At 38.0% G+C, this 19,694-nt stretch overlaps 1 protein-coding gene across 3 annotated transcripts in view; it reads left to right on the top strand.

The window, feature by feature from the left end:
* Window positions 1-620: 620 nt before the first annotated feature.
* Thoc2 (THO complex 2) overlaps window positions 621-19,694 on the top strand; it is a 119,900-nt gene continuing 100,826 nt past the window's right edge. For all 3 annotated transcript variants that reach the window (XM_033760164.1, XM_033760165.1, XM_033760163.1), the window contains exon 1: window positions 621-824. In XM_033760164.1, the coding sequence (XP_033616055.1) occupies window positions 754-824 (71 nt within the window). In that variant the 5' untranslated portion in view covers window positions 621-753. The remainder of the gene's footprint in view (window positions 825-19,694) is intronic.

The following is a 19,694-nucleotide window of genomic DNA, read 5'->3' as shown; positions in this document are numbered from 1 at the left end:
GTGTTGAACTATTCCTCCAAACCTGGGCAAACTTATTTTCATCATATAGGATGATGTCTGTGATGCTTTCCACTTGTAAAGTTTCTACTTTCCCCTTTGCAATAAGTATCTTTTGGAAAGATACTTAAGTTTATAATGTAAAGAAGATGTTTCTACTTAAAGTTTCACTTTGTATTTTGGCTGATACAGTAACATATTCGAATTTAGGGATTCCGTGTTTCTGAGGGTTAAATAGTATCCTTTTGTTAACACATTGCCTGTCAAATAATGAATGGCTGCATTCTCCCGATTAATTCCTGTCAGCTGTTAGCAGAGGCATATTGTTATTTGTATATATTTCTGTCTCACAAACTGTGAGCCTGTTGAGGGTAGGTAGCATCCTGACACGTAGTTTCTTTGTCCCCAGTGTCTAGCACATACTAGAAGCTTGGAAAATACGGGTTTGAATTAGGGGTCTGGGGAAGGTACAGGCTATGAGTTGGCCTGGGGGTGGCATTTCCCTGTCTTAAAGGAGAGTGAGGGCGGGGACTGTGGAGGGCGCGGCCAGCGTGTAGTCCCTTCGCGAAGGGGCTCACGGGTCTCAGCCACCTCCTTAGTCGCCGGGCCCTGGGCTTCCGCAGGCTGGGGAAGAAAGTGGGGCGGGAAATCAAAAATCGAACTCGCAGCTCCCGGCATTCCTCGTGGGCGGCGCTCCCCTTTGACCCCCTTGCTCGCGTGCCACACATCCGGGCTTCTGTTACTAGTGAGGCGAAGATGGCGGCCGCAACTGTGGTGGTTCCCGCAGAGTGGATAAAGAATTGGGAGAAATCAGGGAGAGGCGAATTGTGAGTATTCGGGCCAATGGCAGGCGCTCGGCCTGGCCGGGCTAGGGTATCGGCAGCACTCGCAAATGTGGTGGGAGGCTGGGGGGAAGATGTGCCCCCCTCCCCCACCCGGGCGGCGGGCGGGGATGGTTGTCTGGGAGTTTCGAACTCTGGGACAATCAGTCCCGGTAACCGGGTTGACCGCCTTTTCTAGTCTGGCCTCTTTGAAATCCCGGTTGCCTGCAGTAGCCTGGCTTCCTTTAGTCTCTTAGCAGAACTCCCGTTTCGCTCCTGCGGCTCTCCGCGCTCCTGCTGGATCTCTTTTTGTCCCCTTCTTTCCTTGCGCTCTCTTGGCTCCTTTCTTTTTATGGGTCTGCGCCGGGGCGATTCGGACTTTCCATAGCTCTCTGTCCCATTTCTTCACTGTGCACCCGTTTGATTCCGCAGTTTGGAGCTTGGCACCTCCTTTGCCCCAAGTCTGAGGAGAGGAAACCGTCCCGGACTTTTTCCCCTCCTCTCCGCCCGCCGCCAGGAAGCCCGGGGCGTCGCTGAGATCCCTGCTTGGCACCTCTCTTCCTCCCGGGGAGCGTTGTCTTGGACTGTCCCTGCCTTGCGTAGCGCCGCGGGCCGTGGGGAAGTGTGGCAGCACTTGCCGCTTTCCGCGGAGCCCCATCGGCTTTTTTTTTTTTTTTTTTTTTTTTTTTTGGCTTGTCTTTTCACCTTAGAGCTATTTCGGGTTGGAGTCAACTTTCGTCACTAAATGTTTCCCGAGCCCCATTTTGTCCTGGGACTGTAACTAGTTTGGCAGCTCTCCAAGCTTCTTGAGAACCTAGGGTAACACGTTCCCATTAGTCATAAAACTTACTCCTCCTCCCTGCCCCCGTGTAATACGGAACAGCAACTTGCCATACTCGCGGTTTCCTCACCCCGATTTTCAGCGCTCCATTCCCCTTTTCCGGGGGGAAAAAAATCGTTTAAGCAACAAAACCACTGATTTAACAACATAATTTGGTTGTAATTTCCTTCTCTGACTAGCTTTTGGAGTTCAAGCTGAATCCCGCTTGACATTGACACTTGTTAAAAGTTATTTTGTTTCTCCTTTCCGCATTTCACTCTTTGAGTAGCGAGTTTACAGCTGCTAGTGTTGAAGATGCTATGCATCTTTGTTACTTTCTTACTTGAAAGCAAGAGCCTGGAACTCGTTGTGTGATCTTGCGCTTAGTGTTGCTACTCGGTATATATATATATCCTCGCGCCCCCAACACTGTTTTGTGAAACTTAACATTGTGAGCTCTAGAATTGGATTGAGTGAATAAGCGGCTATTTTAGCCACTTAACTAGCTGAGTGACCTTGGGTAAGTTCTTTAACCACTTTGTTTCCCCTTGAGTAAATTGGAAATAATAAGTACTCTGAAAGGATTGTTGTGAAGACTAATGCCTGTAAAGCACTTGGCTTATAGTAAGTGCTCAAGTGATAGCTATTAAAAGTAATATTATTACAGCCTTTAGAATATTTAAACTTCTCAGGACAGCTCTTGCGCTTAAAGTCTGTACTCCTCAGGTTAGCAATTAATTGTTCTCTTTCATGTGTATTTACTCTTGTACACTAATGAATTGAGAGGCCCTTGAAGAATACAAACTCTCTTTCTTTGGTTCAACATCTCACCTCCCTCCAGCATATGCTATAAGTGCTTATGGGTTTATTAAACAACAGGTTTGATACATATTCATTTTTGAATGTTGGGAAAATTTTTCAAATCCTTGTATATGCTGCTGAATGAATAGCTTTCATGGTCTCTCCTATGCAGGAAGGCTGTATGGGAAGTAAGTCAATCATGATCATTATCTTTATCTTAGGGTAAACTCCCCCAAACTGATAAACCAATTTATTGTTTTGTTTACTTTTAAACTCTACTTATTTATGTAGGCTCTGTCGTTTTTTTTTAGGTTCCTCAGTTTCCTTCTTCTAGCTGCATTTTTTAAGGTACGCCCTCAGCCCAAGCTTCTGTTTTTGACAGTTACTATTATTGCTTTCACCTTAGAATGACAGGTGTTCTGGCTAGTAGATGAAATTCTGCTTGGCTTTTGACTGGTGATGAGTGGTTGAAGAAAAACTAAGTGATGTAGGTGGTCAAAATAACTAGTTAAAATAGTTTCCTTTGTGGATATTTACATGATTTGTGCTGCCTGTCTTAGTTCCTGTGTTAGAAGAGCTACTTTATGACTATTGTTAGTACTTATAGATGTATGTAGTTATTGCATAGCTTGTGGAATGTGGTTTGAATTATAGTAGATCCAACTTAGTATAGCCAGTTTTATAATTATATTCTGTTGTATAAAGAGAATTTTTAATTATATGACAATACAGTATTTTTTAGTTAAACACATCACTATCCAATACTTAAATTTTATTTATTTGACCTCTTTTCCTTCTATGAAAATTTTATTGCATATAACCTAACTTGGGAGGTTTTGTACCTTGCTAAAAGGTAGATGTTAACATTTTCATTTTGTTGAACAGAACAAATGGTTTTGTTAATGAATTACAAAAAATCCTTCCCTTTGTCTGTCAACAGAGTCTCTAAAATATAAAAGGGCAACAGAAAATAATTAAAGCCAAATGTATAGTGCCGCCAAATTATTAGTGAATCCACTTGGAGATTTGGCTTGTGGAATATGATTTTTTTCCCCCTATACTGGGAATCGAACTCAGACCTTGCACTTGCCAGGCTGGCACCATAACACTGAGCTACATCCCTGGCCTGGAATATTATTTGTTATTAAAATTGTATCTTTAAGCCGAGTGTGGTGGCTCATGTCTGTAATCCCAGCACTCGGGGGAGGCTGAGGCAGGAGGATCGCTGTGAGTTCAAGACCAGCCTGGGCTACATAGTGAATTCCAGGTCAGTCTCAACTACATAGTGAGACCCTGTCTTAAAAAACCAAAAAAAAAAAAATGCATCTTTTGTGGATTTTTCTTTTTAAAGAGAAATTAGCAGCTGAGTTTTAGTGACAGAAAATTGTCTTTTAAAAAACGTAAGATAGATTTCATGAGCTTTTGACTTCATTTCTTGTCTGTCACTTATTACCAGCAGCTTAAAATCTATTCTGGGAATGGTAGTCAGCTTCAATGTCATCATGTTAAAAGCAACATGAAATATATGGAACATTTTATAACTTTCTAAGAAGGCAAATTCTTAATTGTGACACATTGAAAGCAGCTTCTAAATAAAAGGTCTTGGCTTTGAAGAGTAAGTTTTGTTAGGTAATTAAGCTGAAAAGTAGAATTGCATTTTGTCTGTAAGAATGGTCCACCATTGCATACTTAGCTACCCTATAATGTTCAGAGATACTGATTATATTTGTAATGTTAAATTATAGAACTCCTAAAATGATCTTTGATCAGAAGGGCAGAAGAGAACTGACAAAACATTAATACAAATGTTCTTTCTGATAATTAGAAATTTCACATTGAATGCAAACTTTGAAATTCTATACATATGTAAGATAATGGATTTAGTCACCTTAATTTTGGAATTAAGTGCTAGTTTCTTGAGTGTTTCGTGTTAACCATAGGACTTGCCCGTGATTTAGATAATACACTTGCATTTACTGTGGCGGAGATCCAGTGGAGAATTTTTAATACAAATCATAAACACGGTGAGCTTAGTATTTCATTATCGCAACCTTAATATACTTGATCTAATTTTGAAGTGTTTTAATTTATTGAGTATCGTCTTTTTTTTTTGGAAGAATTTCTTTGTAAAAAAATTTATCCAAGTTAGAAATTTTGTTAGATCTTGTGTAATTGATTATTGGTAGCTAATAAAATGTTTTAGAATTTAATTGCCAAATGTTTTGGATGCCATTCTTCTGCTGCTGCTACTAAATAATTTTAGACATCCCAGAACTTAGTACATTTGGATCTTCAATAATTGTTTGATCTGAATTTCTTGGAAATAAGCAAGAGGGGAGATAGAAATTTTGGTCTTGGTTGTTGAGTTTTTTTCCCCAAGAGTTGCTCAAAGTTCAGCTGAAACTTACCCAGGCTACTGCTTTCTCTGTTTAAAAAATATTTCATAATGCTTAAATGTTAAGGTAGAGTAAGAGCTATGTATATATTTGTGCTTTTTCCTACTGTACATGCATGAACTTCTGTTAATTTGTTTTTTAAAAAAAACATTTCCTGTTCACAAATGCATGTTTCTACAAGACAATTACTTTGGCTCATTATTCATTTTTGTGGTCTATGTCTTTCTTTTAACACTGATAATTGAGGTAGCACTTTGGTTAAGAACATATATAAAGTTTTCTTTTATCTTGTTTTTTAAGAATTAATTGAGACATAGATGAACATAAACTGTTTATAGGTGAAGCCAGGTGAATGAGCATAATCAAGTAGGTTAGACTTGTATTTTGTTTCCTTTTATTGGGAAATGGGGGCGGGGAAAAAAGTGAAAAGCTAAATATCCATGTTAATTCTGAAGTCCTTGGAAGAATGTAAGACATTTTATTCAGTTTTCCCCAGATATTTGATGTAAGGTAAATTCTGTCCTTATTTTCAAGGACCCAACACAGCATCTCCACAGTAGCTCAAGTCTGTTTCAGGAGTGAGTACTGGTAAACTCAAAATTTGATGTTTTGTTTTTTTTTTTTGAGACAGGGTTTTGCTGTATCAGGCTGGCCCCAGACTCATGGCGATCCTCCTGCCTCAGTCTTCTGAGTGTTGGGATTACAGGCATCATACCTAGCCTTTGGATGTTATTAAGGAACTAAAATAATTAGAATTTGGACCAAGGCAGGAAATTCTGTTATTTTTTAAAGGCATATTAAAATAGGCAACTGTTGGAGATTGTTTTGTTTGCCTGCCACTTCAATAATTTAGGTTAGCTTACAGGTAGATGTATAGTAAGACAAATGCAGCATTCAAAAACAATTATTTCTTTAAAAATACTGCTGCTCTTAGTGGGTTGCTTATGGAGAATAGATAAATTTACATTACTTATTTGGGGAAATTCTATTTTTCTCTCATAACTAAGAAATCATCTTTTATAGTAGTGAAATATGAGTATCTGTTATAGAAGTGAATTGCCTAAATATTATAACCCATTAATGATTCTGTATACAATTTGAACAAATCCTTAAGATATTAATACTCATGAAGATATTATCATCCTAAAGAATATTGTTTGTGTCCTAGTGACTAACAGTCTAGAATCATATTTCAATTGTTTGAAATTTATGTAATAGTGACTAACATAGGTAGTTTGGAACACTGATGCAGCCTTTGCCCCCCAAGCATTGGAAAGATTATTGAATGAGATGTGTATTTATTGTTAAAATAGGCAGAACATGAAGCTATTAAAAATATGAGGAAGCAAATTTATTTGCCATAAAAAGGAATTTTTAAAAAAATTAAACTTTGTATAAGAAGGAATATTTGACCTTGCATTTTACTAGCTTGAGCACAAAGGGAGAGATGAGATGCTGTACCTGATTCTGTTAATGTTCTCTTCTCAAAGACTTGACATTTCCTGCTATTGTATTTTAAAAGGAATTCAACCTATAGGGACCGTGGGTGTGGGGAGGAATTGTTTTAATACTTCATAGTAAATATCGAAACAGTTTTGATACTCATATACTTACTCTCAATAAAAGAGCTAAATGGCAGGCTTTTTTTTTTCTTACAGTCTCTAAAGGTAGTCTGAAGCAAATGTTATGTCTGTTGCCTGTTAGAGGGAAGATTGATTGTGTTTTATATTCTAGATTAGCTTGTGGTAGGTTTAATGTTTTATGAAATTAGAAGCTTAACTAGTGTTTTTAACCCCTTGAAAGACCTTCTCCAGGAAAGTGGTTCAAAGTGTTTCGGATCAAACTTAATTTTATTGCTTATAAAGTGCTCTCTGAAAAATTGCTGTTTTTAAAAAAATCCCCCCATACTGGAAATTGAACTCAGGACCTTGCACTTGCCAGGCAAAGTGTAACACCACTGAAAAATTGTTTTTTAAAGTAGGTCTTTATTTTAAATAGACACGTAGCAGTTGTACATATTTGTGGGTACAACATAATGTTTTAGTACATGTATACTATGTGTAATAATCAGATCAGAGTAGATGGTGTATTTACCACCTTATAGTTCTGAGAACATTCAAAATCCTCTACTAGCTGTTGAATTTTTTTTTTCATCTGAGAGGTGGTTAAAAACTTTAAACAAGCTTTTCAAATGTGTGAGGATTTAAAATTGCTTCCCAGTGGCCTTCTGTGGTGGGTGTCGAGACATGGTCTCACTCTATAATTCTGAACTCAGGGTGTAGCCTAGGGCTGGCCTCGAACTATAGGTTAACCTCCTGCCTCAGCCTCCCAAGTACTGTGATTACTGCCAAGTACTGCCACCACGCCCAGCCCCCAGTAGATTTTTTATTCTTTGGTTTTGAAAATAATGTTGTAAGATCTGCAAGTGAATTGTTAACTAGAAAACGTTGATTCTGTTGACTAACAACCTTCTCCTGCTCATCCTGATGATGGAATATTAATCAAATGACAGAGGTGAGCTGCGAGGGTATTGGTAATCTGCAAAGTAGATAATCTTTCTGTTGATCATGGTAGTGTGGGATCATATTTGGCCTCAGATATGATTTATAAGGAGATTCTGTAAGTCTTAAAATTGTTTCATGGACTAGAAATAGGACAGCTAGATATAAAAGAGTAAGTAATGTTTGTGTATGCATTTGTTGTTTTTTTTAAAAGCCTTGTGCAACGTGTAAGAAGAATGATTTTTCTAAATAATGAAATTTAACAAAGACAAAATGCATAAAACCTAAATGTATAGCTTAAAGTATTGCTATAAATGCACAAATACTTAACACTCAGGTCAAGGCAACATTACCTTTCTGATCAAAGCCTCCCCACCTCCTTTGTGGTAACCATTATCAAGGTACTTAAGGTTTTCTTCTTCCTTGCATCTCTTTACAGTTTAACTAGTAAGTTTGTCTTTGAGCTTCATACAAATGTAATGTGTTCTATTGTGTCTGGTTGCTTTTGCTCAACAATTATGTCTTTAGGATCCATCTGTGTTGTTGTAGTTCATTTGTTTTCTAGTTTCATGATGTTCCATTGTAAAACTATACACTTTATTTCTTATGCTATTGATGAGCATTTAAAAATATTTTCAGCCACTAACAGTGCCAATAGAAACTTTCTTACATAACTGTCTTGCATACAAGCCAAATTTGGAGTATACCCTCAAGTGTAGGTGTGCTGGGTTATAGATTACACTTAATTAACTTCAGCTGTATTAGTGCCATACTATTTCTTTATGCATTCCTACCAACAGTGTGAGTTGATCTTTCACATCTTCATTAATGTTGTTTGGTATCAGGGATTGAACTTGGGACCTTGTGCTTGCGAGGCAGGCAGTGGAACCACTGAGTTAAATCCCCGGCCTTTTTTTTTTTTTGGTACCGGGGATCGAACTTGGGTCCTTGCACTTGCAAGGCAGGTGCTAGAACCACTGAGCTAAATCCCCGGCCCTCACATCTTCATTAATGTTGGATACCGTCAAACTTAAACATTTTTGTTAATATGACATGTGATGATATTTTATTATGGCTTATATTTTCATTAACCATGTTATTGGTTGTGGGAGACTAAAGGAGAATTGAGACCTAATTGGCCTTCTCTGTAAACACAAAGGAGAAAGACCACTCAGGAGTGATGGCATATTGCAGAGTCTAAGGAAAAGTTAGGACAGCTGAAATTTAGTTGTTTCCCTGATCATGGACAATGGATATTGGAAACAGATGAATTTTATGTTACTTTGATTGCTTGAATGTGTTTGGGTGACTAAAGGTAAGATGAGCCAGGTGCTGGAGGCTCCTCTGCCCACTAGAGGCAAGAGCCCCCTGGCCGCTTACCTGTTTAATTGACTTAGTGTCTCTTTGTTATCCTTGTTTGCCTCTGAGTTAGGGAGAACAGAGTAGCCCGTCTAGGTCCCTCACAAGTGGCGCCTGGGTGGGAGGAGTGGGCTGCCTCCCTATGGGTGGTGCCTGGAGAGGGAGGAACCTGAGACCAGCAGTTGATGTCCAAACAGGGACTTGGGATCCTAGGTTAGCTGCATTTGGTCATTTGGAGTTTTTCTTTGTCTGAAGGACCTCTTCGCATTGCTTGCCTATAATGCTGTGGAGTTGTTTTTGTTTTTTTTCCTTTTATTTGTAGGAGTTCCTTATATAGGCTGTATTTGAGCCCTTTGTGGGTTACACTGTGTATGTTGTAATAGTTGTTTTTTTTTTTATTCTTTGGCTTGCCTAGCCACTCTCATATTGGTGACTTTGGATGAACAGACATTTTTCATTTTAGTAGAGTCAGATTGATCCATCATTTGCTTTGTGATTCATGACTTTTTGTGTTTAAGCAGTCTCCTGATTCCAAGTTTAAGGAAGCTATCTTTCTATAATATTCTGAAATCTTAATTACTGTTTCATTTTTGAGCCTTATACCTGTTAGTGATTTTTGCTGTGAGGTACGGGTTTGCAGTTTGCAGTATGTTGTTGGGGTTGAAATATATGAAGAAAATTTAGTCTCACACAGATAAGTACAGTGGTACCTTGGTTCATGAATTATTTTGTTTGCAGTTTGGTTCACAAACAAGCATTTGGCAAAATTTTGTTTTTGTTTGCAAACTCTGCATTGGGTGACAAATACAACCATGGTCAGCTTTTTCACACAAACACAAACATGGCCATCTTTTCCAAAATTGTAGAACAAATTAAGTTCGTGAACTAAGATACCACTGTAGTTGGCAAGGGAAAGAGTTTTGTTAGCCTTTTTGGGTGACTATGCACATTCTTTGATGTCATGTCAAAATTCTGTCAAGTGGCAGTTTGTTCTTTCATCCTAGTTCCCTCCTTCCTGAAAAGTTGTCAGTATGTTTTCCAGGCTGGTCTAAAACTTCTGGACTCAAGTAACCCACAGATTCCCACCCCCCAGTGGCAGTTTGTTTTTCTTGCTTTCCTTCCTTCTCTTCCTTTTCTTTTTTCTTCCCAGTCATGGGGATTGATTGAATCAAAGGAGCACTGAGCTACACCCACATCCCTTAAAATTTTTTTTTGGAAACAGCCTTTCAGTAAGTTACCTAGTCTGGCCTTGAACTTGTGATCTTCCTGCCTCAGCCTCCTGAGTAGCTGGGATTACAGGTGCGTAGCATCACAACCCAGCTCCCCAGTGGCAATTTCTTGATAGTTTGTTTTAACATGAAATTTGAAACCACATTAGTGAACTTTTTGTACTTTATTAAATTAAAGTCCTTTTGTTTCTCTTTTACTTGGAGTAGATCTTTTACCTGTGTATTATTTTGCAACATCATGTATTGGTTAATTGGAAAATTTTGGTTCAATGAATTATATAGCTCTTTCAAACACAGTATTAATACACTTCTTTGTATAATATCAAAAATACATTTTTTACTGTCATCACTGAGCTCATCAGGAAAGTCTTTATGAATTAGGAAGTAGGTAGTCAATTCCATGGTGGTATTAACAAGTTTTCTAAAATTCTAGTTTTTGTTTGAAAGCTTAAATTTGTCTTTGGCAACAAATACTCTATTTTCTGTGAAGTGACAGACTCAGTGTTCATTTTTAAGAAAATGGCTTGCCAGAGATCTTAAGTCTGAATAAAACCATAGTTTGCTTTTCAGTAATTCTTTCAAGTAAAAAAAAATGATGTTCCATTAAAAATAAGACAGTTCAGCTTACAGTTCAAACAATTGCATAAATGCCTTTCCTGTAGACAAAGTATTTTGATATATGGCAGAAATTCTTTAGGCTTTTCATTTTATCACTTAGATTACTAAAACGACATTAAAAAAAAACACGTGTACTTTGGGTTCATTTTTTTGTTTCTTTTTAGATTCTAGGGGTTGAACCTAGGGCCTCAACATGCTAAGCCAGTGTTCTGACACTGGGCTACACCACCAGCCCTGGGCTTAGGATTTAATAAAATTATTAACAGCTCTTTTTTTGGCGCTGGATTTTTGAACAGTTGTCTATTAGATAAAATCTGAGTTGCATTCAATTCTAGGGGGGAAGATGACCAAGATTGTAGGGTTGGGTTTTTCATTGGTCACGCCCACCAGGCATCCAAGTCAAGATGAAGATAAAATCTGAAGTAGAGCTAGGAAGCAAGATCTAGTGGTACTGGATTAAAAGCCAACAAGTACAGGGCCCAGGGTGGAGATTTCCCTTAGCAGGAAGGCAGTTGTAGGAGAGGTGAGGAGAACAACTCACTGCAATCACTTCACAGTTACCATGCCCCTGATGCTGTGAATTCCGCTCAAGGCCTCAAGCATGCTCAGCATACAAACTACCACTGAACTGTACCTCTAGCCAAAAACATAACTTGAGATCTACCTTAACCTTATGTGAACCATACAATTTCTTAGCTATAAGCATATCATGGTACATGAGATCTCTAGATCTTTTTTAAAGCCATTAAATGGTAACTTATGTTTCCCTTTGCCCAGCCCTTGGTAACGACCATTCTGCTTTTTGCTTCTATGTATTTGACTATACAGTAGATGTTTCGTATAGGTAGAATCCTGTAATGTTTGCCATTCTGTGGCTAGCTTAGTTTCCTTCAAGACTGTCTTCAAGTTTCATCCATGTCGTAACACTTGACAGGATTTCCTTTTTATGGTTGAATATTAATCCATTGCATAATATATGTACATCATACATTTTCTTTAACCATTCTTCTGTTGATGTTTTCACCCTCTTGGTTTTGAGTAATGCTGCAGTGAACATGGGAGTTGGAGATAACTATTTGAGATCTTGATTTTAATTCTTTTGGATAAATACTCAGAAGTGGGATTACTAGAACATAAGGTGGTTCTTTTTTAAAATTAATCAATTATTTATTTTTTGAAACAGAATCTCTCCGTGTTGTTCAGCCTGGCCTTGAACTTACTGTGCAGTAAGTACCAGGCTGGCCTCGAACTCAAGGTGATTCTCCTGCCTCAGCCTCCCAAGTTCTGGGATTATAGGTGTGTACCACTATGCCTGGCCTTTTTAAAATTTTTTGAGCAACCTTCATAGTGTTTTCTATAGTAGCTATATCATTTTACATTATCAGCAGTTCACAGGAGTGCCAGTTTTTTCACGTTCTTCCTAATAATTACTTTCTTTTTTCTTTTTTGGTAGAAATAATGGTCTTTTGATGGTCATGTTTAAGTTCTTTGCTCTTTACTCAATTTTTGGTCTAGTATTTTTTCCTGTCAAGTTGTTGGAGTTCATTATGTAGTATTCTAGGTATTTACTCTTTATCAGATACAGTTGAGCATCCCTAATTTAACAGAAGATTAATAAGAAAACAGGAATTGAACAAAACTGTATAACAAATGAACCTGACAGATACATACAGAACATTCTACTCAACAGAAGAAGAATACACATGCTTCTCCAGCATACATGAAACTTTCTAGGACAGAGCCCATGTTAAGTCACCAAAAAATTTTTTTTTACCAATATTTAAGAAGATTGAAATTCTGCATATCTTTTCCAACCGCAATGGACTAAAACTGTTTAGCAGTCAATACCGGAAGGAAAACTGGAAAATTTACAGTTGTGTGAAAATTAAACGACACACAGAGGGTCGAAGAGGAAACAAAAAATTAGAAATACCTTGAGCCAACTGAAAATAAAACAGTAGTACTAAGCTGTAAATGACTACACAAGTTTGATCCCTGGTGTGTGTGGGGGGTCTCAGGGCCTGGGGATGTAGCTCAGTGATAGAGCTCGTTCCTAGCATATTCAAGGCCCTAGAACTCTGTCTCCAGCACTGCAAAGCAAAAAGTAAAAACCAAAAAAAAAAAAAAACATTTAAAAAACACCCTCAACTCAAAACTTCAAGAAACACCAGGTGCAATAGTGTACACCTGTAATCCCAGGTACCCAGGAACATGAGGTAGGAGGATTGCAAATATTAGGTCATCCTGGGCAATTTACTTAGCGAGAGCCTGTCTTAAAATCAAATTCTGGAGGTTATAGTGCACAACTGTGATACCAGTGCCCGTGGATGCCAAGGCAGTAGAATGGCAGATTCGGGCCCAATTTGGAAATTTAGCAATACCCTGTCTCGACTCTTATCCCCCCAAAAACATAAAAGAAATAAAATGGGATCTGAGCATAGTGGTCAACACCTATGCATACCTACTGTACTTGGGAGGCTGAGGAAGGAGGATCACAAGTTTAGGCCAGCCTGGGCAACTTAATGAGCACCGCTGTGTTTGATTCCAGTGTGGGGGTGGGTGGGAAGAGATTAGGGAACCTAGAAAAAGTACAAACTAAGCCCAAAGTTAACAGAAGTAAGGAAAGTTAGAGCAGAAAATGAGAAGAGAAAAACAGGTGGGTTATTGAAACTTCCAGTATTATTTTGTTGTCTTTTGAGTTCTGTCCATGTAGGCCTCCTATGTTTGTCCATGTTGTCCAGTTGTATAGTTGTATATTTACAATTCTGTTTTCCTGGTGAGTTGACTGATGTCTTTGCCTTTGCCTTTTGTAACAGCTTTTGACTAGTCTCATGTATTATAGGAACTTGGGCTTTTTCTGGTTATCATTTGCATGGAATATCATTATCCATTTTTATTCCACTGTCAACTGATCTTTGTCCTTAAATCTAAAGTTTCCTGTAGACAGAATGTTTTTGAATTTTATGTTTTGAAAAATCCACTTAGTTACCCTGTGTCTTTTCAATTTAGAGTTATATCCATTTATGTTTAATGTAATAATTGATAGGAAAGACGCTTGGTTTGGTTGGTTTCTGTCATGTAGCGTTCTCTTGCTCTCTCTCGTTCTCTCTCTCTCTCAAACCAAGCAGGCTCCGAATATGTCCAGGTTGGCCTTGAACTCACCTTGATCTTCTTGCTTCAGTCTCAAGGGCTGGGATTACATGTGTGGGGTACCACGCCCAGCCCTTTCTCCTGACATGCTTTGATTGCCTTCTCCTTTTCTTTTGTACGTAGCATCTATAACTTACATGCTGTGTTAAATTACATACAGAAACTTCATACTTTTCCCTTTCCCCACAGACACAGATTGTTACTCATGTTACAAATCATGCTTTTATGTATCTGTTAACATTTTAAAGGATACTTTTTTCTTCTACACTAGCATAAAAAGCGATGTATACCTTACTCTTGCAGGTGATACAGTTGTCTATATATTTGCCTTTATCAGTGAGGTTTATATTTTCAAAGCCTTTCATGTTGCTGTTTAGTGCTTTTTCTTTTCTTTTCTTTTTGTTTGCTTCTTTGATTTTGTTTTTGAGATAGGGTCTTGCTATGTAGTTCAGGCTGGCCTGGAACTCACTGTGATCTTCCTGCTTCAGCCTCAAGGGCTGGGATTACATGTGTGGGGAACCACGCCCAGCCCTTTCTCCTGACATGCTTTGATTGCCTTCTCCTTTTCTTTTGTATAGCATCTATAACTTATATGCTGAGTTAAATTACATACAGAAACTTCATACTTTTCCCTTTCCCCATAGATACAGATTGTTACTCATGTTGCAACTCATGCTTTTATGCATCTGTTAACATTTTAAAGGATACTTTTGTCCTCTATACTAGCATTAAAAGCGATTTATATGTTACTCTTGCAGGTGATACAGTTGTCTATATATTTGCTTTTATCAGTGAGGTTTATATTTTCAAAGGCTTTCATGTTGCTCTTTAGTGCTTTTTCTTTTCTTTTTTTTTTTGTTTGCTTTTTTGATTTTGTTTTTGAGATAGGGTCTTGCTATGTAGTTCAGGCTGGCCTGGAACTCACTGTGAGCTTCCTCCTTCACCCTCAAGTGCTGGGATTACATGTGTGGGGCACCACGCCCAGCCCTTTCTCCTGACATGCTTTGATTGCCTTCTCCTTTTCCTTTTTAGGTAGCATCTATAACTTATATGCGGAATTAAATTACATACAGATACTTCATAGTTTTCCCTTTCCCCATAGATACAGATTGTTGCTCATGTTACAAATCATGCTTTTATGTATCTGTTAACATTTTAAAGGATGCTTTTTTCTTCTACACTAGCATTAAAAGCGATGTATATGTTACTCTTGCAGGTGATACAGTTGTCTATGTATTTCCCTTTATCAGTGAGGTTTATATTTTCAAAGCCTTTCGTGTTGCTGTTTAGTGCTTTTCTTTTTTTTTTTGGCTTTTTTAATTTTGTTTTTTGAGACAGGGTCTTGCTATGTAGTTCTGGCTGGCCTGGAACTCACTGTGATCTTCCTGCTTCAGCCTCAAGGGCTGGGATTACATGTGTGGGGCACCACGCTCAGCCCTTTCTCCTGACATGCTTTGATTGCCTTTTCCTTTTCTTTTGGAGGTAGCATCTATAACTTATATGCTGAGCTAAATTACATACAGGAACTTCATAGTTTTCCCTTTCCCCATAGATACAGATTGTTGCTCATGTTACAAATCATGCTTTTATGTATCTGTTAACATTTTAAAGGATGCTTTTTTCTTCTACACTAGCATTAAAAGCGATGTATACGTTACTCTTGCAGGTGGTACAGTTGTCTATATATTTGCCTTTATCAGTGAGGTTTATATTTTCAAAGCCTTTCATGTTGCTGTTTAGTGCTTTTTCTTTTCTTTTTTTTTTTTGTTTGCTTTTTTGATTTTGTTTTTGAGATAGGGTCTTGCTATGTAGTTCAGGCTGGCCTGGAACTCACTGTGATCTTCCTGCTTCAGCCTCAAGGGCTGGGATTACATGTGTGGGGCACCACGCCCAGCCCTTTCTCCTGACATGCTTTGATTGCCTTCCCCTTTTCTTTTGTAGGTAGCATCTATAACTTATATGCTGAGTTAAATTACATACAGAAACTTCATACTTTTCCCTTGCCCATAGATACAGATTGTTACTCATGTTACAAATCATGCTTTCATGTGTCTGTTAACATTTTAAAGGATACTTTTTTTTCTTTGACACTAGCATTAAAAGCGATGTATACGTTACTCTTGCAGGTGGTACAGTTGTCTATATATTTGCCTTTATCAGTGAGGTTTATATTTTCAAAGCCTTTCATGTTGCTGTTTAGTGCTTTTCCTTTTTTTTGTTTGTTTGCTTTTTTGATTTTGTTTTTGAGATAGGGTCTTGCTATGTAGTTCAGGCTGGCCTGGAACTCACTGTGATCTTCCTGCTTCAGCCTCAAGGGCTGGGATTACATGTGTGGGGCACCACGCCCAGCCCTTTCTCCTGACATGCTTTGATTGCCTTCCCCTTTTCTTTTGTAGGTAGCATCTATAACTTATATGCTGAGTTAAATTACATACAGAAACTTCATACTTTTCCCTTGCCCATAGATACAGATTGTTACTCATGTTACAAATCATGCTTTCATGTGTCTGTTAACATTTTAAAGGATACTTTTTTTTCTTTGACACTAGCATTAAAAGCGATGTATACGTTACTCTTGCAGGTGATACAGTTGTCTATGTATTTGCCTTTATCAGTGAGGTTTATATTTTCAAAGCCTTTCATGTTGCTGTTTAGTGCTTTTCCTTTTTTTTGTTTGTTTGCATTTTTGATTTTGTTTTTTGAGATAGGGTCTTGCTATGTAGTTCAGACTGGCCTGGAACTCACTGTGATCTTCCTGCTTCAACCTCAACGGCTGGGATTACCTGTGTGGGGCACCATGCCCAGCCCTTTCTCCTGACATGCTTTGATTGCCTTCTCCTTTTGTTTTGTAGCTAGCATCTATAATTTTTTTGTTTGTTTGCATTTTTGATTTTGTTTTTTGAGATAGGGTCTTGCTATGTAGTTCAGACTGGCCTGGAACTCACTGTGATCTTCCTGCTTCAACCTCAACGGCTGGGATTACCTGTGTGGGGCACCATGCCCAGCCCTTTCTCCTGACATGCTTTGATTGCCTTCTCCTTTTGTTTTGTAGCTAGCATCTATAACTTACATGCTGTGTTAAATTACATACAGAAACTTCATACTTTTCCCTTTACCCACAGATACAGATTGTTACTCATGTTACAAATCATGCTTTTATGTATCTGTTAACATTTTAAAGGATACTTTTGTTTTCTATACTAGCATTAAAAGCGATTTGTATGATACTCTTGCAGGTGATACAGTTGTCTATATATTTGCTTTTATCAGGGAGGTTTATATTTTCAAAGGCTTTCATGTTGCTCTTTAGTGCTTTTTCTTTTCTTTTTTTTTTGTTTGCTTTTTTGATTTTGTTTTTGAGATAGGGTCTTGCTATGTAGTTCAGGCTGGCCTGGAACTCACTGTGATCATCCTGCTTCAGCCTCAAGGGCTGGGATTACATGTGTGGGGCACCACGCCCAGCCCTTTGTCCTGACATGCTTTGATTGCGTTCTCCTTTTCTTTTGCAGGTAGCATCTATAACTTATATGCTGAGTTAAATTACATACAGAAACTTCATAGCTTTCCCTTTCCCCATAGATACAGAGTGTTACTCATGTTACAAATCATGCTTTTATGTATCTGTTAACATTTTAAAGGATACTTTTTTCTTCGACACTAGCATTAAAAGCGATGTATATGTTACTCTTGCAGGTGATACAGTTGTCTATGTATTTCCCTTTATCAGTGAGGTTTATATTTTCAAAGCCTTTCGTGTTGCTGTTTAGTGCTTTTCTTTTTTTTTTTGGCTTTTTTAATTTTGTTTTTTGAGACAGGGTCTTGCTATGTAGTTCTGGCTGGCCTGGAACTCACTGTGATCTTCCTGCTTCAGCCTCAAGGGCTGGGATTACATGTGTGGGGCACCACGCTCAGCCCTTTCTCCTGACATGCTTTGATTGCCTTTTCCTTTTCTTTTGGAGGTAGCATCTATAACTTATATGCTGAGCTAAATTACATACAGGAACTTCATAGTTTTCCCTTTCCCCATAGATACAGATTGTTGCTCATGTTACAAATCATGCTTTTATGTATCTGTTAACATTTTAAAGGATGCTTTTTTCTTCTACACTAGCATTAAAAGCGATGTATACGTTACTCTTGCAGGTGGTACAGTTGTCTATATATTTGCCTTTATCAGTGAGGTTTATATTTTCAAAGCCTTTCATGTTGCTGTTTAGTGCTTTTTCTTTTCTTTGTTTGTTTGCTTTTTTGATTTTGTTTTTGAGATAGTGTCTTGCTATGTAGTTCAGGCTGGCCTGGAACTCACTGTGATCTTCCTGCTTCAGCCTCAAGGGCTGGGATTACATGTGTGGGGCACCACGCCCAGCCCTTTCTCCTGACATGCTTTGATTGCCTTCTCCTTTTCTTTTGTAGGTAGCATCTATAACTTATATGCTGAGTTAAATTACATACAGAAACTTCATACTTTTCCCTTGCCCATAGATACAGATTGTTACTCATGTTACAAATCATGCTTTCATGTGTCTGTTAACATTTTAAAGGATACTTTTTTTTCTTTGACACTAGCATTAAAAGCGATGTATACGTTACTCTTGCAGGTGATACAGTTGTCTATGTATTTGCCTTTATCAGTGAGGTTTATATTTTCAAAGCCTTTCATGTTGCTGTTTAGTGCTTTTCCTTTTTTTTGTTTGTTTGCATTTTTGATTTTGTTTTTTGAGATAGGGTCTTGCTATGTAGTTCAGACTGGCCTGGAACTCACTGTGATCTTCCTGCTTCAACCTCAACGGCTGGGATTACCTGTGTGGGGCACCATGCCCAGCCCTTTCTCCTGACATGCTTTGATTGCCTTCTCCTTTTGTTTTGTAGCTAGCATCTATAACTTACATGCTGTGTTAAATTACATACAGAAACTTCATACTTTTCCCTTTACCCACAGATACAGATTGTTACTCATGTTACAAATCATGCTTTTATGTATCTGTTAACATTTTAAAGGATACTTTTGTTTTCTATACTAGCATTAAAAGCGATTTGTATGATACTCTTGCAGGTGATACAGTTGTCTATATATTTGCTTTTATCAGGGAGGTTTATATTTTCAAAGGCTTTCATGTTGCTCTTTAGTGCTTTTTCTTTTCTTTTTTTTTTGTTTGCTTTTTTGATTTTGTTTTTGAGATAGGGTCTTGCTATGTAGTTCAGGCTGGCCTGGAACTCACTGTGATCTTCCTGCTTCAGCCTCAAGGGCTGGGATTACATGTGTGGGGCACCACGCCCAGCCCTTTCTCCTGACATGCTTTGATTGCCTTCTCCATTTCCTTTTTAGGTAGCATCTATAACTTATATGCTGTGTTAAATTACATACAGAAACTTCAGAGTTTTCCCTTTCCCCATAGATACAGATTGTTACTCATGTTGCAAATCATGCTTTTATGTATCTGTTAACATTTTAAAGGATACTTTTGTCTTCTATACTAGTATTAAAAGGAATGTACGTTACTCTTTAGGTAGCATCTATAACTTATATGCTGTGTTAAATTACATACAGAAACTTCAGAGTTTTCCCTTTCCCCATAGATACAGATTGTTACTCATGTTGCAAATCATGCTTTTATGTATCTGTTAACATTTTAAAGGATACTTTTGTCTTCTATACTAGTATTAAAAGTAATGTATACGTTACTCTTGCAGGTGATACAGTTGTCTATATATTTGCCTTTATCAGTGAGGTTTATATTTTCAAAGCCTTTCATGTCGCTGTTTAGTGCTTTTTCTGTTCTTTTTTTTTGTTTGCTTTTTTGATTTTGTTTTTGAGATAGGGTCTTGCTATCTAATTGAGGCTGGCTTGGAACTCACTGTGATCTTCCTGCTTCAGCCTCAAAGGCTGGGATTACATGTGTGGGGCACCATGCCCAGCCCTTTCTCCTGACATGCTTTGCTTGCCTTCTCCTTTTCCTTTTTAGGTAGCATCTATAACTTATATGCGGAATTAAATTACATAC

Source organism: Fukomys damarensis, unplaced genomic scaffold (assembly GCF_012274545.1).
Source record: "Fukomys damarensis isolate Sample0158 unplaced genomic scaffold, DMR_v1.0_HiC HiC_scaffold_39, whole genome shotgun sequence".
Taxonomy (NCBI): domain Eukaryota; kingdom Metazoa; phylum Chordata; class Mammalia; order Rodentia; family Bathyergidae; genus Fukomys; species Fukomys damarensis.
This window is presented reverse-complemented; position numbering and strand designations above follow the sequence as displayed.